The sequence below is a fragment of the Salmo trutta genome, chromosome 5 (genome assembly GCF_901001165.1).
Source record: "Salmo trutta chromosome 5, fSalTru1.1, whole genome shotgun sequence".
NCBI classification, from domain to species: domain Eukaryota; kingdom Metazoa; phylum Chordata; class Actinopteri; order Salmoniformes; family Salmonidae; genus Salmo; species Salmo trutta.
In genome coordinates, this window is record NC_042961.1 from 63538208 (window position 1) to 63550524 (window position 12317).

The 12317-nt window shown below is 42.3% G+C and overlaps 1 protein-coding gene across 1 annotated transcript in view; it reads left to right on the top strand.

The window, feature by feature from the left end:
* The window catches only part of LOC115194770 (uncharacterized), a 519835-nt gene that overhangs the window by 138646 nt on the left and 368872 nt on the right, over positions 1-12317 (top strand). Inside the window, exons 3-8 of the mRNA XM_029754698.1 lie at positions 5779-6060; positions 6262-6372; positions 6816-6920; positions 7534-7554; positions 8666-8770; positions 10735-10767. Of these exons, the coding sequence (XP_029610558.1) occupies positions 5779-6060; positions 6262-6372; positions 6816-6920; positions 7534-7554; positions 8666-8770; positions 10735-10767 (657 nt within the window). The remainder of the gene's footprint in view (positions 1-5778; positions 6061-6261; positions 6373-6815; positions 6921-7533; positions 7555-8665; positions 8771-10734; positions 10768-12317) is intronic.

Consider the following 12317-nt stretch of genomic DNA (forward strand, 5'->3'; position numbering starts at 1 on the left):
CATGCTGCTGTTAGATTGGTAACCAACACTAGACACTCTACCATGCAGCTGTTAGATTGGTAACCAACACTAGACACTCTACCATGCAGCTGTTAGATTGGTAACCAACACTAGACACTCTACCATGCTGCTGATAGATTGGTAACCAACACTAGAAACTCTACCATGCTGCTGTTAGATTGGTAACCAACACTAGATACTCTACCATGCTGCTGATAGATTGGTAACCAACACTAGACACTCTACCGTGCTGCTGTTAGATTGGTAACCAACACTAGACACTCTACCGTGCTGCTGTTAGATTGGTAACCAACACTAGACACTCTACCATGCTGATGTTAGATTGGTAACCAACACTAGACACTCTACCATGCTGCTGTTAGATTGGTAACCAACACTAGACACTCTACCATGCAGCTGTTAGATTGGTAACCAACACTAGACACTCTACCATGCAGCTGTTAGATTGGTAACCAACACTAGACACTCTACCATGCTGCTGTTAGATTGGTAACCAACACTAGAAACTCTACCATGCTGCTGTTAGATTGGTAACCAACACTAGATACTCTACCATGCTGCTGATAGATTGGTAACCAACACTAGACACTCTACCATGCTGCTGTTAGATTGGTAACCAACACTAGACACTCTACCATGCTGCTGTTAGATTGGTAACCAACACTAGACACTCTACCATGCAGCTGTTAGATTGGTAACCAACACTAGACACTCTACCATGCTGCTGATAGATTGGTAACCAACACTAGACACTCTACCATGCTGCTGTTAGATTGGTAACCAACACTCTACCATGCTGCTGTTAGATTGGTAACCAACACTAGACACTCTACCATGCTGCTGTTAGATTGGTAACCACTCTACCATGCTGCTGTTAGATTGGTAACCAACACTAGACACTCTACCATGCTGCTGTTAGATTGGTAACCAACACTAGACACTCTACCATGCTGCTGTTAGATTGGTAACCAACACTAGATACTCTACCATGCTGCTGATAGATTGGTAACCAACACTAGACACTCTACCGTGCTGCTGTTAGATTGGTAACCAACACTAGACACTCTACCGTGCTGCTGTTAGATTGGTAACCAACACTAGACACTCTACCATGCTGATGTTAGATTGGTAACCAACACTAGACACTCTACCATGCTGCTGTTAGATTGGTAACCAACACTAGACACTCTACCATGCAGCTGTTAGATTGGTAACCAACACTAGACACTCTACCATGCAGCTGTTAGATTGGTAACCAACACTAGACACTCTACCATGCTGCTGTTAGATTGGTAACCAACACTAGAAACTCTACCATGCTGCTGTTAGATTGGTAACCAACACTAGATACTCTACCATGCTGCTGATAGATTGGTAACCAACACTAGACACTCTACCATGCTGCTGTTAGATTGGTAACCAACACTAGACACTCTACCATGCTGCTGTTAGATTGGTAACCAACACTAGACACTCTACCATGCAGCTGTTAGATTGGTAACCAACACTAGACACTCTACCATGCTGCTGATAGATTGGTAACCAACACTAGACACTCTACCATGCTGCTGTTAGATTGGTAACCAACACTCTACCATGCTGCTGTTAGATTGGTAACCAACACTAGACACTCTACCATGCTGCTGTTAGATTGGTAACCACTCTACCATGCTGCTGTTAGATTGGTAACCAACACTAGACACTCTACCATGCTGCTGTTAGATTGGTAACCAACACTAGACACTCTACCATGCTGCTGTTAGATTGGTAACCAACACTAGACACTCTACCATGCTGCTGTTAGATTGGTAACCAACACTACACACTCTACCATGCTGCTGTTAGATCAACAGCTACAGGAAGTGTTTGGTTGGAGTCATTACAGATAAAGGTGGTACATCCAGTTATTGAGTAGGGGAATTACTTTTTCACACAGGGGGATTGAGTGCTGCATAACTTTGGTAATTAAATAAATACTTTTTTTTGTTATTTGTAAACTCAGGTTCCCTTTATCTAATATTATGTTTTGGTTGAAGATCTGATAACATTCAGAATCAAAAATATGCAAGAAATAGAGTAAATCAGAAAGAGGGCAAATACTTGTTTACAACATTGTATTCACTCTCAGCTATATTTTTATGGTATTTTCCAGACCTGGAAAAGTTTTTAAAATGTAATAAAATCATACACGTTTTAGAAAAATAATTAATTAATAATTTCTGTTGAATGTAATTTATTTAGAAACAGGAGAGCGAAACAGTCAGAGCAGCAGCAGCAGGTAGGCATAGGGGGGCAAAGTTAAATGTAATAGGAGTACAACACAACAACAATAGGCCAGTTCTATGGTATGCCAAGAAAGTGTTAATAAGGAATATCATCTCAATCGTCATTTTTCAAGCAAACAGTCTGCTTGGACAAATGAATCTACCGTTGAGCAAACGTCACAACAGATGGATCACCAAATCTAACGGAAATAACATTAAAAAGACAAAGTACAAGGAGAACGCCCTAACTCTGAGGAATTGATATTTCTTCACTGTGCTATTCATCATGAAGCCCTGTGTAAAAGTGTGTTGAAGCTGGAAAGTGGTTGTAAAACTTTATACGGACAAGGGGGCTTAACCATCGTCAGTTCATTCAGCTGTTCAATGACACGGAGGCAGAGCAGCAGGACTTGTTGTACCATTCAAATGTGAGCTGGCTCAGCCTGGGAGACTGAGAGGAGATTATGTTCCTTGATACGGTTGGAAAAGCTGACGACTTCTCCGAGTTGAAAGACACAGACTGGCGAAATCTGAATGGGAAACTGAAACTGGGAAATTGTGTTTTTGTGTATCAACTGTATTCCAACGTTCATTCAAGGCCAAACTTATGTTGTTCTCTAGACAAATGAGCAGCCGGTCTCTTGCTCATTTTCATTTTCCGACACTGGCTGCACTGAACGCGCCCACATTGCAGTGCCGCACTGAGCACTTTGATTGACCTGCATGCTGAGTTTTCCTGCTGCTTCTCAGACTTCACCAAGCCCCTGTCTTTCCACAGGGAGATTGAGACTGATCTGGAGCTTGTATCGTGCCCCTGTCTTTCCACAGGGAGATTGAGACTGATCTGGAGCTTGTATTGTGCCCCTGTCTTTCCACAGGGAGATTGAGACTGATCTGGAGCTTGTATTGTGCCCCTGTCTTTCCACAGGGAGATTGAGACTGAGTAGTAGCTTGTATCGTGCCCCTGTCTTTCCACAGGGAGATTGAGACTGAGTAGTAGCTTGTATTGTGCCCCTGTCTTTCCACAGGGAGATTGAGACTGAGTAGTAGCTTGTATCGTGCCCCTGTCTTTCCACAGGGAGATTGAGACTGAGTAGTAGCTTGTATTGTGCCCCTGTCTTTCCACAGGGAGATTGAGACTGAGTAGTAGCTTGTATCGTGCCCCTGTCTTTCCACAGGGAGATTGAGACTGAGTAGTAGCTTGTATCGTGCCCCTGTCTTTCCACAGGGAGATTGAGACTGATCTGGAGCTTGTATCGTGCCCCTGTCTTTCCACAGGGAGATTGAGACTGATCTGGAGCTTGTATTGTGCCCCTGTCTTTCCACAGGGAGATTGAGACTGATCTGGAGCTTGTATTGTGCCCCTGTCTTTCCACAGGGAGATTGAGGGCCACCGTCCTCCAGGAGAGATAATGGGTGAGGAAGCACCACCAGCTAATCGACATCCAAGGTGACAGTGCTTTGAAGGAGGAGTACAACACAGCAACAATAGGCCAGTTCTATGCCTCACTGAATGAAATAACGTTTCCAAACATTTAAAAAGCACGCCCAAAGGATTCTTGTTTTATTCGGGTCCATATTATGTGTGTGAACAAACGTTCTCAGTCATGAATTACAACAAATCCCGCCACAGGTCAAATTTAACAAATTACCAATTGTCAAAATGTTCTGAGAATCTCTACATCAAAGATAAAAGCAGCCAAGGGAGGTGACCAGACCCATTGTTCACATTAAGACTTGAACAAACCGTGGGATTCTTCTTTTTCATGGTGATGGTTATGCAGTGAGAATTATCCAGCAATTCACTTGGATACAGGTCATTTGTCCCCATACATCTGACAGTGAACACTTATTCAGTCAGATTTGAGCTGAGGTGATTGGATAACTGTAAATATGGCTCACAATGGAGATGAGAATTGTTCCTTATTTCAAAAACAGACCGTCCCAAATGAAACGGATGCTCTTACCATATGTTACACTCACGTTTTAGAATTGTTTTTTTTACCCACTTGCTGTTACATTTTGCATGTGTCCAGTCATATAATATATATCTATTTGTACGTTTGCATATTGTGACTGTTTGATTGTACTTTCCAAGGGTAGAGATGCAGGATCTGTGTGTGTGTTTGTCTGTGATGTTATAAATTATATGCATTTTGTGAAAATGTTTAGAATAGTTTTTTCTCCAAAAACAAGGGTAGAATTGTTCTGCAAGCATATATACACCTACAGTGATTCATTGTATTATTAATTTAATTTCGACAAAACTAATGATTGACTTCATTGTATTCAGTTCAATTGAATCGAATCATGTGAATCAAAATAATAATTTGTGAATTGTGGACATTCATTTTTGGAAAAAAGATTGTGGCTTCAAAACTTGTTTTGTAGATACTTCCAGTTGATTTGTCCATCCAATGTATGGGACATTGCAACTCAATAGATGCTAGTCAGCCTGCAAAGTAAACACTTCTTAGGCAGCTAAGATAAATGACTGAACTAGAAAAGATAAATTTCATGAAAAGCATGAAGAACCGTCCTCCAGGATAGATGATGCGTGTGCAGGCTTTTATTTCAGTTCCCCTCTAGCAAACCACATTGATGTGTTTGAGCAGGGCTTGATCAAAAGCCTGCACACTCAGCATCTCTCCTGACTGAGGGTAGACCACCCATTATCTCTGCTGACTGAGGGTTGACCACCCAGTATCTCCAGACTGAGGGTTGACCACCCAGTATCTCTCCAGACTGAGGGTGTAGGTGCTGTATCCCAGCCAGTGATCTGTTTTATCTTGTATCTGTAGGTGCTGTATCCCAGCCAGTGATCTGTTTTATCTGGTATCTGTGTAGGTGCTGTATCTCAGCCAGTGATCTCTGTTTTATCTTGTATCTGTAGGTGCTGTATCCCAGCCAGTGATCTGTTTTATCTTGTATCTGTGTAGGTGCTGTATCCCAGCCAGTGATCTGTTTTATCTTGTATCTGTAGGTGCTGTATCCCAGCCAGTGATCTGTTTTATCTGGTATCTGTGTAGGTGCTGTATCTCAGCCAGTGATCTCTGTTTTATCTTGTATCTGTGTAGGTGCTGTATCTCAGCCAGTGATCTGTTTTATCTTGTATCTGTGTAGGTGCTGTATCTCAGCCAGTGATCTGTTTTATCTTGTATCTGTGTAGGTGCTGTATCTCAGCCAGTGATCTGGTTTATCTTGTATCTGTGTAGGTGCTGTATCTCAGCCAGTGATCTGTTTTATCTTGTATCTGTGTAGGTGCTGTATCTCAGCCAGTGATCTGTTTTATCTTGAATCTGTATAGGTGCTGTATCTCAGCCAGTGATCTGTTTTATCTTGTATCTGTGTAGGTGCTGTATCCCAGCCAGTGACCTCTGTTTTATCTGGTATCTGTGTAGATGCTGTATCTCAGCCAGTGATCTGTTTTATCTTGTATCTGTGTAGGTGCTGTATCTCAGCCAGTGATCTGTTTTATCTTGTATCTGTGTAGGTGCTGTATCCCAGCCAGTGATCTCTATTGTTGGAACCAAAGGCTGGGGGGTGGTCCTGAAGTGTGAGTCTGGAGGCTGGTTTCCTGAACCTGAGATGGAGTGGCTGGACAGTTCTAGAACCATCCTCCCTGCTGATGGACCTCCAGAGAGACACAGGGACTCAGGCCTCTACGCTGTGAGACGACATGTCACCGTGGACCAGACTGACACCAACAACTTCACCTGTAGAGTTCATCAGCTGGAGATCAACCACCTGAAGGAGACAGAGATTCATGTCCCAGGTGAGGTCTTCATTGGTTAACCCAAATACCTGAGACCCCTTGTTAGTTAGACTAGTTAGTTAGACTAGTTAGTGGAGGATGGTTTCCTAAGGGATGACCTTGTTCGTCTGTTTTCAGTAGTATTTATAAATGATGTTTTACTTCCTGTACAGTATATATGTAGTGTTGTTGTAATGGTTTAACATGACTTCTCTGTTTCAGATGACGTGTTTCCTAAATCACAAGAAGTGATGATTGTTGGTCTACTAGCAGGAGCTGTTGGAGTTCTTGCAGCTTCTATTGGTGTCTACATGTTGATAAAACATATGAAAGGTGAGTTTAACCTGATCTCTGACTGGTCCTTGATGTCTCATCATTAAGAGTCCCTCAGTCAGAGATATTAAACATACTGAAGGTGAGTTAATGTCTCATCATTAAGAGTCCCTCAGTCAGAGATATTAAACATACTGAAGGTGAGTTAATGTCTCATCATTAAGAGTCCCTCAGTCAGAGATATTAAACATACTGAAGGTGAGTTTAACCTGATCTCTGACTGGTCCTTGATGTCTCATCATTAAGAGTCCCTCAGTCAGAGATATTAAACATACTGAAGGTCAGTTTAACCTTGATCTCTGACTGGTCCTTGATGTCTCATCATTAAGAGTCCTCTACTGACTGTACTGGGTAGAGATGAATCCAGGCTCTAAATGATGCTTTACTTCCTGTACAGTAAATATGTAGTGTTGTAATGGTTTCACATGGCTTCTCTGTTTCAGATGACGTGTTTCCTAAATCACAAGTAGGGTTGATTGTTGGTCTACTAATAGCAGCTGTTGGAGTTATTGCAGCTGGTGTCTACATGTTGAGAAAACATATTGAAGGTGAGTTTAACCTTGATGTCTGACTGGTCCTTGATGTCTCATCATTAAGAGTCCCTCAGTCAGAGATATTAAACATACTGAAGGTGAGTTTAACCTTGATGTCTGACTGGTCCTTGATGTCTCATCATTAAGAGTCCCTCAGTCAGAGATATTAAACATACTGAAGGTGAGTTTAACCTTGATGTCTGACTGGTCCTTGATGTCTCATCATTAAGAGTCCCTCAGTCAGAGATATTAAACATACTGAAGGTGAGTTTAACCTTGATGTCTGACTGGTCCTTGATGTCTCATCATTAAGAGTCCCTCAGTCAGAGATATTAAACATACTGAAGGTGAGTTTAACCTTGATCTCTGACTGGTCCTTGATGTCTCATCATTAAACAAGTGTGATATTTCAGTTTTTATTTATTTTAACTAGGAATGACCCATATCCTGTCCATTAGACTCTATTCATTTATACCAGGTTACCTTCAGACCAGTCCTGTATTAGATCAGGATATAACTATGCTAATTACAGGAATTAATTAGTATGGGTTAGATGTAGAGTTATATAGGCTTTTAATTATTATTATTATTGTAATGCTTTAATACATTTTTTTTCTTTTGTCTACAGAGAAGAAGCGTAAAAAACTAGGTAAGTGGGCTGTTGTCTTGTTATAACCTGGTTATACTGTATATTCATTTGTGTTTTCTAAAGACCGTGTGTGTTACCAGCAGAAAACACAGAATATTATTCAGACTCTGAGGGGTGACCAGTCCTCTACTGGCTGTACTGGGTAGACCAGAGGAACCAGGCTCTGAGGGGTGACCAGTCCTCTACTGGCTGTACTGGGTAGACCAGAGGAACCAGGCTCTGAGGGGTGACCAGTCCTCTACTGGCTGTACTGGGTAGAGAGGAACCAGGCTCTGAGGGGTGACCAGTCCTCTTCTGGCTGTACTGGGTAGAGAGGAACCAGGCTCTGAGGGGTGACCAGTCCTCTACTGGCTGTACTGGGTAGACCAGAGGAACCAGGCTCTGAGGGGTGACCAGTCCTCTACTGGCTGTACTGGGTAGACCTGAGGAACCAGGCTCTGAGGGGTGACCAGTCCTCTACTGGCTGTACTGGGTAAACCAGAGGAATCAGGCTCTGAGGGGTGACCAGTCCTCTACTGGCTGTACTGGGTAGACCAGAGGAACCAGGCTCTGAGGGGTGACCAGTCCTCTACTGGCTGTACTGGGTAGAGAGGAACCAGGCTCTGAGGGGTGACCAGTCCTCTACTGGCTGTACTGGGTAGACCAGAGGAACCAGGCTCTGAGGGGTGACCAGTCCTCTACTGGCTGTACTGGGTAGACCAGAGGAACCAGGCTCTGAGGGGTGACCAGTCCTCTACTGGCTGCACTGGGTAGACCAGAGGAACCAGGCTCTGAGGGGTGACCAGTCCTCTGCTGGCTCTACTGGGTAGAGAGGAACCAGGCTCTGAGGGGTGGCCAGTCCTCTACTGACTGTACTGGGTAGACCAGAGGAACCAGGCTCTGAGGGGTGACCAGTCCTCTACTGGCTTTACTGTGTAGACCAGAGGAACCAGGCTCTGAGGGGTGACCAGTCCTCTGCTGGCTGTACTGGGTAGACCAGAGGAACCAGGCTCTAAGGAATGACCTTATTGGTCTGTTTTCAGTAGTACTGTATTTATAAATGATGCTTTACTTCCTGTACATTATATATGTAGTGTTGTTGTAATTGTTTGACATGGCTTCTCTGTTTCAGATGAGGGGTTACCTCAATTAACCTACTGGTTGATTGTTGGTCTACCAATAGCAGCTGTTGGAGTTCTTGCAGCTGGTGTCTACATGTTGATAAAACATATTGAAGGTGAGTTTAACCTGATCTCTGACTGGTCCTTGATGTCTCATCATTAAGAGTCCCTCAGTCAGAGATATTAAACATACTGAAGGTGAGTTTTACCTTGATTACCTTCAGACCAGTCCTGTATTAGATCAGGATATAACTAGGAATGACCCATATGTAAACTCTCCTTCCAGACTCACATCAATCATCTCCAATCCAAAGTGAAATCTAGAATTGGCTTCCTATTTCGCAACAAAGCATCCTTCACTCATGCTGCCAAACATACCCTCGTAAAACTGACCATCCTACCAATCCTCGACTTCGGCGATGTCATTTACAAAATAGCCTCCAATACCCTACTCAACCAGCTGGATGCAGTCTATCACAGTGCCATCCGTTTTGTCACCAAAGCCCCATATACAACCCACCACTGCGACCTGTACGCTCTCGTTGGCTGGCCTTCACTTCATAATCGTCGCCAAACCCATTGGCTCCAGGTCATCTACAAGACCCTGCTAGGTAAAGTCCCCCCTTATCTCCGCTCACTGGTCACCATAGCAGCACCCACCTGTGGCACGCGCTCCAGCAGGTATATCTCTCTGGTCACCCCTAAAGCCAACTCCTCCTTTGGTCGTCTCTCCTTCCAGTTCTCTGCTGCCAATGACTGGAACAAACTACAAAAATCTCTGAAACTGGAGACTCATATCTCCCTCACTAGCTTTAAGCACCAGCTGTCAGAGCAGCTCACAGATCTCTGCACCTGTACATAGCCCATCTATAATTTAGCCCAAACTACTACCTCTTCCCTACTGTATTTATTTATTTATTTTATTTTGCTCCTTTGCACCATATTATTTATATTTTAACTTTTAACTTTCTTCAAACTACAAATCTACTATTCCAGTGTTTTTCTTGCTATACTTTATTTACTTTGCCACCATGGCATTTTTTTGCCTTTACCTCCATTATCTCACATCATTTGCTCACATTGTATATAGTCTTATTTTTTTCTTCTGCATCATTGATTGTATGTTGTTTTACTCCATGTGTAACTCTGTGTTTTTGTATGTTGTCGAACTGCTTTGCTTTATCTTGGCCAGGTCGCAATTGTAAATGAGAACTTGTTCTCAACTTGCCTACCTGGTTAAATAAAGGTTAAATAAAAAATAAATAAATAAATAAATATCCTGTCCATTAGACTCTATTAATTTATACCAGGTTACCTTCAGACCAGTCCTGTATTAGATCAGGATATAACTAGGAATGACCCATATCCTGTCCATTAGACTCTATTCATTTATACCAGGTTACCTTCAGACCAGTCCTGTATTAGATCAGGATATAACTAGGAATGATCCATATCCTGTCCATTAGACTCTATTCATTTATACCAGGTTACCTTCAGACCTGTATTAGATCAGGATATAACTAGGAATGACCCATATACTGTTAATCACAGACCTCATGGTTTATTACTATAATACTGATGGGTCAACTGTTAATCACAGACCTCATGGTTTATTACTATAATACTGATGGGTCAACTGTTAATCACAGACCTCATGGTTTATTACTATAATACTGATGGGTCAACTGTTAATCACAGACCTCATGGTTTTTTACTATAATACTGATGGGTCAACTGTTAATCACAGACCTCATGGTTTATTACTATAATACTGATGGGTCAACTGTTAATCACAGACCTCATGGTTTATTACTATAATACTGATGGGTCAACTGTTAATCACAGACCTCATGGTTTATTACTATAATACTGATGGGTCAACTGTTAATCACAGACCTCATGGTTTTAATGGTTATACTGTATATTCATTTGTGTTTTTAATAGACCGTATATATTTGTGTGTGTGTGTGTGTGTTTACAATCAGAAAACACAGAATATTAATCAATATTCATATTTCCAGGCTTTTATTAATAATTATTATTGTAATGCTTTTATACATTTGTTTTCTTTTGTCTACAGAGAAGAAGCGTAGAAAAGATTTGGAAGAAAAAGGTAAGTGGTCTGTTGTCTTGTTAGAGTTTCACATATAGAGATTATGATTATTACTATAATACTGATGGGTCAACTGTTAATCACAGACCTCATGGTTTATTACTATAATACTGATGGGTCAACTGTTAATCACAGACCTCATGGTTTATTACTATAATACTGATGGGTCAACTGTTAATCACAGACCTCATGGTTTATTACTATAATACTGATGGGTCAACTGTTAATCACAGACCTCATGGTTTATTACTATAATACTGATGGGTCAACTGTTAATCACAGACCTCATGGTTTATTACTATAATACTGATGGGTCAACTGTTAATCACAGACCTCATGGTTTATTACTATAATACTGATGGGTCAACTGTTAATCACAGACCTCATGGTTTATTACTATAATACTGATGGGTCAACTGTTAATCACAGACCTCATGGTTTATTACTATAATACTGATGGGTCAACTGTTAATCACAGACCTCATGGTTTATTACTATAATACTGATGGGTCAACTGTTAATCACAGACCTCATGGTTTATTACTATAATACTGATGGGTCAACTGTTAATCACAGACCTCATGGTTTATTACTATAATACTGATGGGTCAACTGTTAATCACAGACCTCATGGTTTATTACTATAATACTGATGGGTCAACTGTTAATCACAGACCTCATGGTTTATTACTATAATACTGATGGGTCAACTGTTAATCACAGACCTCATGGTTTATTACTATAATACTGAATATTCATGTCTATCAGCTGGTAAGAACCTCTCTACTGGCTGTACTGGGTAGACCAGAGGAACCAGGCTCTGAGGGGTGACCAGTCCTCTACTGGCTGTACTGGGTAGACCAGAGGAACCAGGCTCTGAGGGGTGACCAGTCTTCTACTGGCTGTACTGGGTAGACCAGAGGAACCAGGCTCTGAGGGGTGACCAGTACTCTACTGGCTGTACTGGGTAGAGAGGAACCAGGCTCTGAGGGGTGACTAGTCCTCTACTGGTTGTACTGGGTAGACCAGAGGAACCAGGCTCTGAGGGGTGACCAGTCTTCTACTGGCTGTACTGGGTAGACCAGAGGAACCAGGCTCTGAGGGGTGACCAGTACTCTACTGGCTGTACTGGGTAGAGAAGAACCAGGCTCTGAGGGGTGACCAGTCCTCTACTGGTTGTACTGGGTAGACCAGAGGAACCAGGCTCTGATGGGTGACCAGTCCTCTACTTGCTGTACTGGGTGGACCAGAGGAAGCAGGCTCTGAGGGGTGACCAGTCCTCTACTTGCTGTACTGGGTAGACCAGAGGAACCAGGCTCTGAGGGGTGACCAGTCCTCTACTGGCTGTACTGGGTAGAGAGGAACCAGGCTCTGAGGGGTGACCAGTCCTGTATTAGATCAGGATATAACTAGGATTGATCCATATCCTGTCCATTAGACTCTATTCATTTATACCAGGTTACCTTCAGACCAGTCCTGTATTAGATCAGGATATAACTAGGAATGACCCATATCCTGTCCATTAGACTCTATTCATTTATACCAGGTTA